The sequence below is a fragment of the Rhipicephalus microplus genome, chromosome 4, assembly GCF_043290135.1.
Source record: "Rhipicephalus microplus isolate Deutch F79 chromosome 4, USDA_Rmic, whole genome shotgun sequence".
NCBI lineage: Eukaryota > Metazoa > Arthropoda > Arachnida > Ixodida > Ixodidae > Rhipicephalus > Rhipicephalus microplus.
In genome coordinates, this window is record NC_134703.1 from 12,367,272 (window position 1) to 12,384,434 (window position 17,163).

The following is a 17,163-nucleotide window of genomic DNA, read 5'->3' on the forward strand; positions in this document are numbered from 1 at the left end:
ACAAAACCCTCACGGAGGCAACCGAGGCACAAACACTAGCTCAGGCCGCGCGCCGGCAGGTGCTATCTCGCCGCTCTCACTCCCTTGTCCCTAACAACACCTGTGAGAGCGCTCGCTTATCCTCGCCCCTAGCAAGTGGCGCAAGTGGTGTGAGAGAGTGTAGGAGAGGGTAGGTGCAGAGCCTCACCGTCCGATATCTCTCCTCCATACGCCCCCGTTTCCCGTCCGCTCGTGCCTCACTTTCGACCGTTAGTTGGCTGGGTGTCTCTCAAGAACATCCGAAAATGTGTGCTCGAGACGCCACTGTGAAACGCTAACGCAGAGCCAAAAACGCCGGCGCCCCTATCTCCCGTCCACTTGTTCCTCACTCTCAACCGTTTGCTGGCTGGGCCCCTCAGAAGGCCATGGCAGAAGTCTGTGAAGGCGAATGTCTGATGGTGCACCCTCTCTCGGCGCAAGAAAAACAACGAGCAGGTATTCAGTCACATAAGGTTCGAAGTTATTTTTGTAGAGGATGTCGTTGCGAAGACGAAATGACCCTAGAAGTGCGAATGTCCGTGGTGGACTCGAGCTGTGGCTATTTGATAAGTTGTCCAAGCTCTGAATTATTCCACTGTGGTTGGGCCAAATCAGGTTCACTGACCGTGCAAAAAAAAAACGGCCATTGGTATTATCATCACTTAATGTCGTTGCAAAGGGAGCGTGCGAAAGGCAACCGCCATCAGTGTGCCCACGGCCAGACTTCTAGAGGACTGTTACGTCATATTCTTGAAGGTAAAAGATGCACCTCGAGAGACGCACTGAAGGGTCCTTGAGATTGGGCAGCCAACGGAGGGCATGATGGTCCGTAACGACTTCGAATGGACGGCCATGCAGGTATGGTCAGATTTTCGATATCACCCAAATAACACAAAGGCATTCCTTCTCCACGGTCGAGTAGTTATTCTCCACAGATGATACAATGCGACTAGCATAAGCAATTCAACCCCCACGACCAGTCTTCTTCTTTGTCACATGGCACATACACGCATTGGCATAGCGCAATCTCGTTCCATGCCTGTGGCATTATTCATACTCACGAAAGAAAAAAAATTGCCCCCAGCTCCTCGAAGAAAATCGTGACGAAATGCATTGACATTTCTTCACGCGTTTATTTCCTTTATAATTACGTCCTAAAGTTTTGAGAACAATGTAATCGTCGGTATTTTCCTGTGTTTTCTAGACACAATTCTCAATTTCTCGGAGGCAAGGCTTAGTAAGCATGACTAAATAAACTCGGCTTATCTCCTCAACAAAAGTACTACATACTTAATGTCTTGTCCCCAGCGTGAGATTACATGAAGCTGCAGCTGATTTCACTATTCATTTATTGCTGTGACGACAGCGGGTGAGTAGCAAGCGTGACTTTGGATGAAAGCGGGCAGTCACGTCTGCATGGGTGCTGCCATGTATAGCTTCTAGACCCAGCTACCGGCGCTTACACATATACGGCCACGGCCCAAGGAGTTCGCGTGGGCACTTTAGCTGGGGAAGAAGCCAGTTTGTGGTCACGTGATCAAACATGGCAGCACCCGGGCGCTGCTGCGGAAAATCATCAATGCATAGAAGGTGTGGCTGGGTGGGATTCGTCGGCAGATGTGAAAATTGATTCGCAGAGAGTGAAAGCATTCGTTGTTGGAAGGAAACCAAGAGGAGGCCCCGAGCCGAGGAGCAAGAATGAGCCTCGAGTAGGGTAACCGTACAGAGAACCAAACTACACAATAAGATTAACTCTACCTACGCACACCTGAGCATAACTGAGTTAAGCCACATCCAATTCTTGTACATCACCCCACAGCCTGAACCGGTTATGCTCTCTCTCTTATCTTGCTCAGCTATTCTCAACCTACTGTTCAGATTATGTGCAGCTTGTTAACTGGATAAGCTACATATGTAAAGACTGCGCTGTTTCGTCGAATTCTGCTTTTGTTCATGGTATCTGTGCGCTTGTACAAGTTCGCAGTGATAGACGGGGCACGTAGAATGATCACTTGATATATATATGAGCCTTAATGACTTGTTTAGACATATATCTATCTATTTTCTCAGAGGTTCCTTTATCTACACGAAGTGAACAAGGGACTTGTGCGCAGCTGGCTAGGCCTGGCGCGGTCCTTTGCGAATTGGCGTGAAGTAAAAAACAAAACAATCGAGCCGCCTGCTAGTCACAGAGGCTCTGGTTCCTGCCGCACCCGAAATATACGGTGTTAGATTGCCAAGCATGTTTCGGAAGACTAATTTAAATGCAAATTGCCAGAATCCACGAAAAGTGAGTACGGTTTCAGTCTTTGAGCGAGTTCTTTTTATTACGCACGCAGATCGCTTGTGCGGAGGATTTAGGTTCGACAAACGTGACCTGTGCCATTGATACACCTCTACCAATCTTTCTTCCTTTTCGCCTCTTTTTGAGAAAACTGAAAACAGGTACCGAATGACAAGCAATAGAATATTTCTTGGCAACAGAAAAGCAAGGGAGAGAAGTGAACGGGAAATCATGGATTAGGCTTTGCAGAGCTTGAGCTTGAAAAGAACTATAATAAAGTGAGGTGGTGTTGAAGCGCAATAAGCATGAAAGAATTCAGTTTCTATCATTGACTAAGAGAACCCCACTCGTTTTGGCATGCAGTCGTTTGCGTTGCTCAAACAATGCTCATAATGTTCAAGTCTATGGTAAGGGAATGGGCTACTGGTAAAAAAAAAATAGACGAAAGTCTAAGAAGAGAAATGTGCATACATCTGAGATTACATGTTTCTACTCCAGGTTTCCACATAAAGTGGATCGTTTCACGCTCTTAACTCACCGACGTTTGAGACGCGAATGGTTCTGCACTCTCACCCGTTTTCGAAGTTAAAAAAATTTCTATTCAGACTGTAGAACAAAATAACTTTTAACCACAGCGACAATCCGGAAAGAAGACGTAAGCTGATGAACTCTGGAATTGCGGGAGGGCCTACGCGGAGAAAAACGGAGCTTGTCTGAGAGCACAAGCAAGGCTGATTGTTTTGCTAATTGTTTAAAAACGGCTTTTTATATATGGTAATGGCCACTAAACACACACAAGAAATGCACACTTAACACTGCTTTAGACAAACGGTCCATGACGGTAGCTTTGCCATCCCGAACCTTTTGTTTTCCGCCGGCATTCACTTGGTCCCGTAACGATATATATATATATATATATATATATATATATATATATATATATATATATATATATATATATATATATATATATATATATATATAATAAGGGAAAGAAGTGTATACCTAAGGGCTCGTTTTTCCGTGTTTTAACACAATATTAATGAGATATAACAGACAGTAATGCCAAGGAATGTACAGGGGAAGTTATTAGAACCAATGGAATGTAAATAAGAAGAAAAGTGGATGAAAAAATTACCAACTGTGAGCAGGAATCGAACCTACGACCTTCGAATTAATGAATAATTTTTTCATCCACTTTTCTTCTTATTTACATTCCATTGGTTCTAATAACTTCCCCTGTACATTCCTTGGCATTACTGTCTGTTACATCTCATATATATATATATATATATATATATATATATATATATATATATATATATATATATATATATATATATATATATATATATATAAGGGAAAGAAGTGTATACCTAAGGGCTGGCTTTTCCATGGCTTTTCTATGTTTTAACACAATATTAATGAGATCTAACAGACAGTAATGCCAAGGAATGTACACAGGAAGTTATTAGAACCAATGGAATGTAAATAAGAAGAAACAAAAGTGGATGAAAAAATAACCAGCCGTGAGCAGGAATCGAACCTACGACCTTCGAACCTAAGGTCTTAGGTTCGCTTCCTGCTCACGGCTGGTTATTTTTTCATCCACTTTTCTTTATTCTTATTTACATTCCATTGGTTCCAATAACTTCCCTTCCCTTGTACATTCCTTGGCGTTACCGTCTGTTAGATCTCCTATATATATATATATATATATATATATATATATATATATATATATATATATATATATATATATATATATATATATATATATATATATGTATATGTATATATTGTAATGACCTGAGACAATGCCCGAGCCCCTGGGCCATTTCTCGCCAATACACTCGACCACGCTGTGCCTTTGCATTGGGAGCTGCTGAAATAGTCTGCGGTGGGCTGCACTGCCTGTGCCGCTGCTGTCAGTGTTGTAGACGCTGCAGCTTGTGCAGGTCGACCGCCAACATTCGGGAGGTCAAAACTGGCTGTTTTGGGATGGTCGGCGTAGACCTCGTCTACGCTGGTAGTTGAGAACATGATACTAACAGGAAATACAGGCTCTTACAAAGCGGCTGCGTTAGTTGCACGTTCTCGAGTTGCTTACTTTGTCGAAGTTGTGTTGGTCTGCACCGCGACCTGCTGCACTAAGCGGTGACATCTGCGCTGATTGCGGTGCATTGAAGGGCATCGGGTTGTGCTGTCAGATATATGCAAAAACTCAGAGCCGAGTTGAGGCAGTGGCTCTGGCGGTTACTAATGCTCTTTCAGCATTGTCGCTGTCAGGCTTGTGCTCGAGGTGCTGTTTCTTATAGATTCGCGTGCGTAGTACAGCCATCTTTGTCAGAAGCCACGTCATCTAGCGAGCCCAGCTAGCATAGGTACCCCTGCTTCTTTACTGGCAATTGCGCTTAGCACGTGGAGAACGTGCGCATACTCGGCCCATCGCAGGATGTGGCTTTTGACTGAGGGTCAATTCTGTAGTGCTTGAATTTCTTTTGTCAATTTGTTGCGATGAAATGGACGTTATCACACAGCCAGTCAGCGAGTCCGTAAGCTCTAGTGTTTGCCAGCCTGGAGGTCGTGTTTGTGGCCGCTGTGAATAGAATGTGGTCTCTGCGTCTGTCCAGGATGTTAAGGTGCGATATACCGACGCAGATTGCAAGACTGAAACTGGTGAGCCTGGTCGTTGAGGAACGTTGGTAACGGGGCAGGTTGCGGAACTGGCTTCCCGTAAGCTCAAAGTACAACTGGAGCATCCAAGTGGTTCTTCTCCTGGGCTCCATCCTCGGTAGGCGTCATGTAGAATTAACTGGTCATGGATAGGTGGTCGTCACTCCACTACAAAGCAGGCATGAGCTTGGCGACCGCCAGGAACTGCGGCCACACGCTTTCGGGTTTACGATACGCCGTGGCAGATCTCTGAAGGTAGTCTATGACCATGCACCGCTTCTTTTGGTCTGTCCAGGCTTCGCCATTTCCAAGAGCGCTGACGGTCGCCACCCATTCTTAGGCGTCATCCTGAAAGCCACGAAACACCGGTAGTTAGAAGGCAACTGGTGGTAGTGACACGGCAGGCGAGACTCCGAAAAATAACGACGTCATGCAGCCGAATTGGCTTGAGAGGGTCGCGAGGGTATACCGAGATATTTGCGGCTCTCAGGTTAGCTTTGTTCACGGTTTAGAGAGACGGCCACAGCCGATGCATCGTCGATCACGTGCAGTCCTAGCAAGGCCGCAGGAAACAGCAGAGTGGTCGATGCTGTCAAAGCGTTGACCTCGAGGCGGAGTCGCAGACTGGTGCGCGGAAGCTCGGCGAAGCTTTCGGGTGACCCACATGCGGAGCCAGTGGCGACGTCCGAAATGTAGTCCTCGATTAAGGTACCCTCGGCCGAGGGAGCTAAAATAGCACCGCTAAATGGCTTAAGTCTCGCAGTGGGACAACGTTGTCACTGTGGGAAGCATGAATGGCATTTCCGGCCAACGGCAGGCCATGTACTGCCTCTGTGGGGCCGGGGTGAGCCTGCCCAGGAGCCATCCAGAAGGGCCGAATGCCGTCCTCGAATAGTGGCATAGGTAGTCTCGGCTGGAGGAGGGTGGTCAGCTTCGTGATCGCAGTGCCGTGAGCGGCGTTCGTTTGAAGGCAAGCCCATGGCAGCGAAGACCCGCAGGAATGCACTTACGGTTCGTAGGGTGTAGACTGCGACATTATAATGAAATGAGACAAAGCGACAACGCCCGTACGCTGCTTGGTTGGACCCCAGAGAAATGGCTCAACTCACCACAAGGGATCAATATACCTCAGAGGGAGGGGGAGGGGAAGAGGGAGGAACGCCTAAAATTTTGTTTAGATAAACGAAAAAAAATAGTTGTGCTACAAGACTAATATAAATTGTTATAAAAAATCAATAAGAATAATGAAAAAGGGTCAGCTGTTTTTTATCTAACTTCGTCTTTCTCGACCTACCGCTCCCCGGGCACCCGAGTCCCTGGGCCACTCTCCGTCAAGATATATATATATATATATATATATATATATATATATATATATATATATACAAGATATATATATATATATATATATATATATATATATATATATATATATATCATCAGCCTGACTACGTCCACTGCAGGACAAAGGCCTCACTCCCATGTTCCGCCAGTCAGCTCGGTTAATTGACGTAAGCATGTGGAAGTAGTGGCCAGATATTGCACGAGGGTGGCCAATCCTTCTCTGGTGAGGGAGTGCGTTACCGGCGTTAGTCACCGATGAGGCTGCACCCCAGGCCTCTTAATGCAGTTCCATCACCACGCGGACTTTTTTTAAAATCCGGTTGGGAACTGCGTGGCACCGGGATTCGAACCACGGACCTCTTGCATTCGAGGCTGATGTTGTAACCACTACGCCATCGCTGCATATATATATATATATATATATATATATATATATATATATATATATATATATATATATATATATATATATATATATATATATATATATATATACAAAGCCATCCTTGCATGGTGGCATATGTGCGTGATGTGCACGAGTATGTGAAAGCGCGGAAAGAACTGGTAAGCTAGATCCTACCTTAAAGAAAAAAAAGTATAGACGTATAATACGACCATGCACTAATTGCATAACGAAGTGAGGGAAAGTTACAATGTTAAGAAAATGGCTTCACAATGTGAATGAGCTTTGCAATACTGAACGATAATTACAATAGCCGTTTTCGAACCATGTTATTTGATATCTTACGCCGGCAGTATTTCTGTTAAATTCAAGATGTCTAGGGTTACCTGTGGACTCGCCTGGCATAATGGCTTTCATGAGGAACAAAAAGACGGCAAGAAAACCTCAAATATTTGTGATTACTTAGACAAAGTTCACAAACACTCCAGAGCTACCTTAAGTTTCCACAAAGTAAAAAAAAGTGATCAAGACAGTGTTTAAAAGTAGTAAGGAAATAACTGCACCAATCTTTACAACATTCTCAGAAAAAGTATTCAAACAACTATATCAGGAGCAAACAAAACTCGAGATAAACAGAAGGTGTGTGAAAAAGTTTCGCAAACCTCTTCCTTCTCTTTAATAATATTGTCGTGAAAGAACAAGAGCTCACAGTTAGAAATGACCGAAGTCGGTAAAAAAAAAAAAGGAGCGCGGTTGTCTACCAAAAGCAATGCTACTCGCGAAAACAAATTTCGCATGAGGTTAAGGAGGACAGGCTTGACCGCGCATGTTGAGCATTCCTTAATCATGATAGACAGGTCGCCGCTGTCCTTAAATTAAAAGATGTGCAGCCATTGCAATGGCAGTAATAACGTAAAGAACTGAGACATGGAGAATACCACAGATTCAATGCGAAGCACAATGTATATATACGATGACATGGGACAGAAAGCAACACACACACACACAAGTGCCCGTCATATAAGCTCCAAGCTTAACGCTAAATAAGTCACGCCAGTGAGCTTATAAATCTGTACTTAGTAGCGTAATCTATGTAAAAAAGGACCGTGGAGCAGGCGGGGGAATGCAAAGTGATTGGCTCAAAATTACAAAAAAAAAAATAAAGACCAGCTGAGTGGGGGATAAAACAAAAGAGAGGAAGCCAGGTAGCCGACATTTGCTTCCAAACAATGTGTCTCAGGTAAAGCTGAAAAATATCAAAAAGGTTTATTTGGAACGCAAACGCATAAATTGTTTACGACGTTAAGAACAGTGAACGAGATATGGTTGTGCCGTTTGTTTGTGACGCAAACTTAGATCTGTTGATTTCCAAATAGACAGAACATCAAAGAATACAATGGCGACATCTCAGAATAACTATATCTAACGCTATACTTGCGAAACCCAAAGTCTAAATACGTGTTGTATTCTTCTCATTGGCGAAGAAGTGCACACAGTAAAGCTTATCCGATGAATTAACTTAATTTAACTCTATTTCACAGCGCACTTTGTTGATTGTAATCTTTTTTATTCTGTGCTGCTATCAAATACAGCGAAAAAAGTAGTTCAACTATCCAAGGCTTCAGCTTTTCCTCGGCGGCAGAGGTAAATCTGAATACAGCAGCAGGAATGAGGAAATCAGTAGGCGTGTTGTTCAAAGAACATAGGAACAATAATTTGCGTTTGCCTATCCTTTTTAAGCTGCAGTAATTTTACATGAGACGCAAAATGTTTAGTCAAATCTTTCCAAAATTTTCTTGACTGAGTTGGCCAGAGAGAAAAGCTGCTTCAGTGAGCGTGTGGCAATCAGTATGAAAAAAAAATAAAACATTTACCTGAGTGTAGCGCAAGCGATCACGGCGCGTACACATGTGTTTATTTTTTATTTGTGGTTTCGCAGTAAGGTCTCCGCGGTATTTGCCGAAGTACAAGCGCTAGAACGTGCGGAGACACAGCAAAAATAACGAAGCAGCAAAAACGAAGGCGACCGATAAGGTCGCCTAAAAAAATAGTACTAATTGAACGAGTATGTGCAGAATATTTTGACGCGTACATAGACGCATTCAAGAATTGTGCGTGCATTATGAGCAAAAGGAAGCCAATGAGGCAAAGTTGACAGGATTGCTGCGAAATGGAAGTGTACCGATTGGCCCAAGATTTGGGTAGGTGAGATCAAATAAATTGTGAAAATAGAAAAATCGTTGAATACTATGCGTTGCTTCTTAGGAAGATACGTGAGCTTTGGAGATACCGATCAATGTAAGTCCTTTATTAGTACGCCTCTGTTTGGGACCAAAGTCTTTGCCAACTATCGTTGAGCCAGTTCAAAATCATTGAGCGCGTTTCATTCTTTACGATATCCTTGAACAGCTAGCGTTTCACTAATAAAATTGGCCTTGAGACTAATCAATTTTCAGCTTCAAAATTTCTTGTCCATCTTTTTTCCCGAAAATTATCTACCAAAATATTTCAGCTAAACAGGACCTCGTCTGAGAACCTTCATGCACATGGTGACGTCGTGATCATCGATACAAAGTTTTCATTCTTCTTTGTCCCACTAAGGTTTTTTTTTTCAAGCTTCTTTTTGCCAAAAACCAGTGCCGAGTTGAATAGTCCCTTCGTCGTCTGCATCCAGGATGCCTTATCATTCAAGACTGCAGTACCTGAACATTTCTTTAGGCTGTGATAACGTAGTGTTGTTTGAATAGCTATTTTAAATTTTGTTGTTTTTGTGTGTTCTATTTCACAGATATTTTTTTTGTTGTTCTCGCACTACTTTCTACTCTATCTAACTGTCTTGTTTGCGCTGTTCAACGCTTAAGATAATGAACGAACAAGCGCAATTGTCAGCCTCCGTAAACCTTTATGTTATGTACTTTGAGAGTAATGTGAAGAAATAAATAACTGAATAAATAAATAAATAAATATGTAAATGATTCATGTGATTTCTTCTTTAGTTATGCAGAACAAAGGAGGGCTTTGACTGGTTCTGTTGCTGGGTACTTGAGGCTTCACTTTCGTGCCCCTGGGTTTGAATGACGGCCTAGTTTACAGAGCAACAGAGAGGAAATAAAACGAGCTTTCACCTAGTAAGGCCAATGACAACATGGCACGTAATGTTCCTGATTTATACACCATGTCCTTTCATAGCCGTAAACTGATCTTTCCGGGTTACGAAACATTCAGGAAAAGAAGAGCTGTGCCTAGCTCTGCATGCTGTTGCAAGGTCAAAAGCACGGTGGAGCTAAATTTACTTTTATTTAATGTTTTTGCTAATCTTTTTCTATTGTATTGCAATAGATTTGCTAGGTTACGGTACATAAAGTTTTGTCAGCAAGTCACACCAAGCTGTAACACCTAAACTACAATAGTTACGCTGCCTAAAAAAACACTTTACTTTACCCCCCCCCCTCCAGCATGACTTCAGAACCAGCCTTTCCACACAGTTTCGAATGGGCGATTCATACCAGAGAGCAGATTGATACAATAGCCATAGATTTCGCCAAAGCTATCGATAAGATGGCCCACAGTAATTACAAGCTGGAAAGAGTCAGACTTGGTACCAATAGTGTGAAGTGGATTGAAGGAGGCTTAACCAATCGCAAACGGAAAGTAAGAATGAATGGTTCCCGACTGACTGGCCGTGCTCTCAGGAGTCTTGCAGGGATCTGTACTGATATTTGGAGTATATAAATATCAATGACATTTGTGCCATCACCAAGCAAATCGTTCAACATAAACTTTTCACTATTGACGGTTTATACAGTGCAAGACAAGGAGAACCGAGTTCAAAAAATAGCTCTTTATGGGCGTTGGACGATTGGTGCAAGAAGTGACATAGGAAAATAAACTATCTTATAAAGAGCTGCACGACAAAGAAGCACTGTTCTTCTTCTGCATACCATTGAAAACAAGTACTACCTAATTTGAATATTTAGTATTGATGATAACGCAACAGTTATTGTGGAATACACGCACTAACAATGTTTTTTTTTTTCAAAGGCATACGTGAGGCTACATTTTTTTTCTTCGAAAAAGAGTTGAGAATGCAACAGTCGATTCGAAATTTACTGCTTACAAATCCACTGTAAGGCCAGCTCTTGAGTACTTGTTGGTGGTATGCAGCCCTTATCAAAATTATCTAAAAATAATTAGAAAAAAAGTCAGAGGTACGCGGTTAGACTTATATGCTCCCGATATCGATGGACAGAGACAGTTACAGAAATGCTCCGTTTTTCTGGCCTGCATCTGTTAGAAACGCGCAGGCGGAAAGACCACCTGAATCTATTACTTGAGATACTAAATGTTCAACTAAACATTAGCAAAGAAATCTACTTACTGTCACCAGGTAAACAAGAACTAACAACAACAGGGCATTCCAAGCGTAGCCTACATCACTCCCACCTGCAGCTTCAGTTACTCCTTTTTGAGTCCTAACGTAACTGAAACACGGAATTAATTGTCGCTGGTTGTGAACTGAACGATTTGTCAAACTTTAAACAGACCATGGATGGCTATCTGTACGAGTGTACCGCTTGGTTTGATGTAACCGGTATTTGTGTATTTGCGAATGTTGTTCTTTCTCTCCTTAATGTTACGTTGCCCTCTCTCTAAGGACTCTCGCAAGATAGTTGACAGTATTTTGAAATGAATGAATAAATGAACAAATAATAAATAAATGTCTTTTACTCCTTTATAGAAGCTTTATCCCAGTATTTGTCTATTTTCCTTAACACATACCCACAAGCTATACTAAGCTTCAACTCTGGCTCACGTTGGCCAGCTTACCTGAGGAATGTCTACAGCGAAGAGAGATCGGAGTGGTTCATGAAGATTACTCTTTTCGATGTCAGCATTACGCTCGGCTTAAACTGTTTTGTTGTTGTGAGTCGAGCAGTAATTCAAAGAGTATTGAAGAGGAAAACTTTTGCTGGAGGGATGGAGAAATTGAGTGAGTTCAAGGTGGAGATACGCGTAGTGCGATAAATGAGACTCTCTTCAGTAACAGCAGCCACCACAATGTTGTCAAGCTTGGTGAATAAAATTTCAACATTCAGTGTTTTTTGAAACGGTGCTCGCTACGCCATTACTTGTCGTTCCTAAAATGTTAAGCACACAGTCGTATGAAGAGTTTCACTGTGTTAGGACTTTGTGATATCTGGCGAACCCGAAATGCAGCATACTCTAAATTAAGCGTACTCTAATGAGTCATTTCGGTAGTCGTTGCTGTGGCGTCGCGGCTCCATCCTATATTTTGCATGCTGGTTGCATATTTAATTGCATGGCTTGGTGGCTCCAATTAAACTGTAACGACATAAAAAAGAAGTTTTGTGAGTCACACACTTTGCCTTCTTTTCGGTACAGTAGCCTCATTATAATACATCGTGGTGAGTACAAAGATTGATGCGCGTGCTTGCACGAATCATGTGAATGATCCTACTGTCATACTGGTACGCAAAACGGCCTCGTGATCATGCCCTGTGATAACACGGACAACGATTTCGAATTTAGGTAAGGAAGAACCAAATTCTAGTACATTCGATTGAACTAAAGTATGACCTGTTCTCGCTGTAATGCCGTAGCAAACCAACGCTCTCCCATATGAAAGAATATGCGATAACGTAGGATCCTAATTACTTCCTGTGTAAACAAGCCCAAGTGACCCGATTTTTCGTTTTTCGAAAATACATTTTGTGAAATCATTCTATTTGCCTCACATTACGTGTGCTGTACGGCCCGTGAGAATCCCGCCTGTGTGCTGCTGTTAATGCTTATTTTCGACGTGTATGGCTTATCAAAGAACATTGCGCAGGTTGATAATGATGCCAGTGTATTTTAATCTCCAAATTGGAACATGTTTCCTTGGTGAGCTCAGTCCAGCGAAATAAATAACCGTGTGAGCCTTGCAAACACAACGGCAGGCAGCCATCGCAGAGTGATTGATAGACTGGATTATCTGAAGCTTCGCCTACGTGTGTGGCCAAACACGGCACTTACCAGTGGCCATTTTGAAGCAAACGCCAGAGTAATGCTCATGATTTATTGATTTATATGAGGAGTTTGACGTCCCAAAATCACTATATCATTATGAGAGACGCCGCAGTGCAGGGCTCCGGAAATTTCAACCTCCTGGGGTTCTTTAATGCGCACCGAAATCTGAGCACACGGAACTACAACATTTCCGCCTCCACCGGAAAAACAGCCGCCACAGCCGGAATTTGATCCCGCGACCTGCGGGTCAGCAGCCGAGTACCTTAGCCACTAAACATACGCGGCGGGGCGAATGTTCATGATTGAATAATGTTTTGTTGTATACAAAAGAGTAGCGCGGCTCCCGTTAGACAGTTCCGCACTCGCCGTGGTGGTCTAGTAATTTTGACGCTTCACTGCGGATTCGAAGATTGGATGTCGGCCGCATTTCGGCGAAGGCGAACTTCTATGGGCGCGTGTTAGATTTAAAAAAAACCTCAGGTGGTCCAAATTTCCTGAAATTTTATAATAAAGTCCGCCAACTTAGAAATTATTATTAGATAGTCCGTGAAACGTAAGCAGTCTTCAGGCATCATTATTGCTACGCAGTGTAGTTAACATAACGTAACGCATAAAACACGTTTGTTTTCAAACTCCTACTTTTGCTACGTAATATTTTGTCCGTCTTACAAGATGAAAGACCGTTCATTATTTGGTTCCAGCACTTATTTTATTCTTGCGACGTCATGCACTTTCGTGAAGTGCTATGCAGATAAATCAAGGCACGTGGGAAGACGTTGAATGCAAACGTAGTCGTACAGCCTGACGCTGCAAAGATGTTCAAACATCCGGATAGTTTTATTGCCTTCTGTGCCGATGGGTAAGCTCCCAGGGAGCAAATTAATTTTATTTTTATTTATTCATACTGCAATCCCTATTACAGAGATTTTAGCAAGGTGGTTGCAGATATAATTTTCACAATGTTGACGCTCAAGAATGCATAAACCAAACAAATTTTATTTATTCATACTTATTGTTCATTTTATTTATTTTATTCATTTATTTATATCATTTATTCATTTTATTTATTCATACTTATTCAAAGTATTATAGAGTTGTGATGGTGTTCTGCTAAGGCTTAACACAAAGAAGTATAAAACTGGAAACAATCTGTAAAATGAATTTTAAATAATTCTTGAGAACTCTGGCACTATTTAGTGTTTGCTGAAAATAGCATTGAAACAATAAAGATTATAATGTCTATTCTTTTTTTTTCAGTTACAACCATAATCTGTAAAGAGACGGGTGAGTCGATTCGCTTTCGACATATAAAATTCATAGCAAGTTGATTATTACTGCATGCATAAGAAGCCTGTGCTGTGAACTGATGGTATATATCTGATGGTATGCTGATGGTATGCGAACTGATGGTATGCTATTGTTCCAACAACCACTATGCTACTGATTCACTATATAGTTCGTTGTAAATTATGCGACAGAATGGTAAGAAGTGGTAGCAGCTGATTTTCAATCCACTATTCGCAAAAAACACGCGTACACCTCTGTAACAATAACATCAATAAATAAAAAAGCGTTGCATGAAGGGCTGTTTGCGCAGGTTTATATACAGGTTACATTATTTAGTTGCGGTTTTTTATTGTTTATTGTAAAATCTGTTTTGTTATTGATATGTCCAAGCGATAAGCCTGTGCTTGGCAAGTTAACAAAGCAAAAACTGCCGATGTCTTCGAGCTTACCGCACTCGTGACACAAGGCAGACGTCATTGATAACAACACGCTGGCGCCAATTGACAACGACCAAAGCTCAGACGTAATTGAAAAGGAATAGTAATGCCATGACTTCTCAAGATTCAATTAAAGTGTAATGCCGGTCAGCATTTACCTGATTCTCTTAAAACCAACTGGATAGCAGCAGTCAAGCCCACTTTGTCGCATCATTTGTCATTGCCAGGCAAAGCGTGCTTTACGGGAGAAAAAGATTAATATTGAAGCAAGGAAGCTTGTGCTTCCCGAGTGAGCCTGGGGTTTACGGCGAGATTTCAGGTCGTAATTTAAAAATTATGCGCGAGCATTAGCTGGATTTCGGTGCGGTGAAAGGTTGATACTGGAGCTGGAGTAAACCACGCACGTGGCATTTTCCTTCCCGGCGTATACCAAAAGCTCAAGGGGATGGTCACTTCCTGAAGACCTTCCGTTTTTATTTACTGCAAAACTTTTATCACACACGCCAAAACTTTTCAGGAGGTTCGTTCAAGTAACGCTCGATCTTTTATTTATATACACATTTACCATTTTTTTGAGAGAGCGAAAAAAAGTACTTTCGTACCGTTGTTGCGACCAGCTTAACACTGCTGAAAACAGCGTTTTTTCTTACGTTTTTTAGTCAACTGTCATCACATTTTATAAATCTTCTTAGCCCATGTCGGCTGCTTTTAAAAGCTTTATGGCAGCGAATATGCAAGTTTATTAAGTTTCAGTACCAATTTGTGTTTTCCCGCATAAAATAGACACGCATACTGCAGCTTTTGCATGCGAAGCACATTCTTGGGTTTCGTAACATAGTACGTTTGCAGAAAATTTACTTCGTGACGTTCTTATTGATGGCAGCATCGTATCATGCTGTGAAATATCGTGGTTGTCAGATCTTTGATACGGAAGAAGCTAGTGGTGAAAACATAAGGAGGCGAAGGACGTGTTACTCGTGATAGTGGGTTAGAGAAGCGGTTGATTAAAAGAGGAGAGCTGAGAATTGCTTTTGGCTTACCGGATGCGGCGAGCAGTAGCGTTACACCCAATACCAGTATGAATTGGGAATAGCCGAGGGTGACGCCTCTCGCTTTCAGCATGGTTGTTGGTTGTGGCGTGATCTGCGGATGTCCCTGCGGGGATGGCTAGCGTTGACGATTTCTTCACCGCCGGGGTCCAGTAGCCTGCCGCACCCAGAGACTCCTCTTTCTCGTGATGCGAGAGTTCACCGCCAATGCACGGAGCCTTGACCGCGTAACGTCACCGAAGAAAAGCTGCTGCCTAGTCGCTTTTCTTCGAAAAATTGTGAGATTCAGAAGAAAACGAGCAGCGAAAGTACAGTACTGAGACTGTTTGTGTTAGAGAGTTATCCCGCTCTCGAAGCTTCGCCGTCACTGGGTCGAACTGCTGAAGACGAGAAACCACGGCTTCAGTTGAGTGCCGCGCTAACTGCGTGGAGTGTTTTCGGTGCTCCCTTCTGCTCCCTGGTCCGGCCCGGGGTCTCTTGACTCGAGCAAACAGCGCCGAGGAGAAAAAAAAAAGTTCCCTGACGCGTGCTTCAGTTGTTCCGCGCACTAGTGCGTCGTCGCGGGGAGGCGTGCACGGGCGCGCGCACTCGCTTTCGACGTACGGGTCCTTTCGTGAAGGGGTGTCCCGTCGAAACCTGTGGCTCGAAGTCAACTCCGTGGTCACCCTCGCGCCTTTCGCTCAGTTGGTTTTATGGATGCTTCCACTCGCCCGTTACCTTCACCACTGCCTCAGGCTGGCCCTTCCCCATTTCTTTCCCTTTCCCCAGGTGGTCGGGTCCGGAGCCCGGTGAATTTGCGGAGGAGGGTGCATTCGCTCCGAACGCCATTGGTGGCCTTGTGAGTGACGTAATTGTCACGTGGTGCTGCCGCTGTGTGGCCCGCGTGGAGCGGTGCGTAGGAGAGCATCACTGACGGCAGCGCGGGAAAATAGGGAATGATGGAAGAGAGGCGGCTGGACAAGTGGCGAGCGAAGTGCAGGGAAGAGAAAAGTGGAATCAGGCGAGTGGGACGTGGGACATTCTCGGGCCGCCATGCGCGGACGTGCGCGCAGGTCACAACCCAGCCAAAAGGTCTTTGTGACTTGTTTGAATAAATTTTCTCTGCCCGACTCCTGTTGTTTGCTCTGGCGGCTCCCTTTCGGAAATGCCAGTGATTACTTGCCTTTGGAAGTGGCGCCTGAAGGCACTGTATCTGCGGGCACGCTCGAGGGTAATCGAGAATAAGAATGATAGACACGAGATGTGAACCATTGACTACCAAGCTGTTATTCAATATTTCTTTTCTTGCTTAGAATCATCTCCTTCTAGCCGACGTGGTAACGATTCCCTAAAGAAGAGTAGCTGTTGTGCAGTGCTATATGGTTTGGTTGGCTATGTTGGAGAAGATATTAGCCTAGTTAGTAAGAAATGTTCATATCTTTACCAACTTTTCAGCATGTGTTAGAAGCACAAAATAAAAAAAAAACGATTCATCGTCGTCGTAGTTGATATTGTTGTGCCCTCTAGTTTTATGCAGTCAACCTACAATGCTTAGCATAAGTTTGCTAAAGAAACAAAGAAAATGGCAAAGATGGAGTGCAACATATATAATACGTATTTAAAGTGACCCTTTTCTTTCATTTATATATGAAACAC

The 17,163-nt window shown here is 43.1% G+C and overlaps 1 protein-coding gene across 2 annotated transcripts in view; it reads right to left on the reverse strand.

Annotated features, from left to right (window-relative positions):
- LOC142814172 (uncharacterized) overlaps positions 1-15,993 on the reverse strand; it is a 184,645-nt gene extending 168,652 nt beyond the window's left edge. For both annotated transcript variants that reach the window (XM_075892193.1, XM_075892192.1), the window contains exon 1: positions 15,520-15,993. In XM_075892193.1, coding sequence (XP_075748308.1) covers positions 15,520-15,601 — 82 coding nt within the window. In that variant the 5' untranslated portion in view covers positions 15,602-15,993. The remainder of the gene's footprint in view (positions 1-15,519) is intronic.
- Between the last annotated feature and the right edge of the window lie 1,170 nt (positions 15,994-17,163).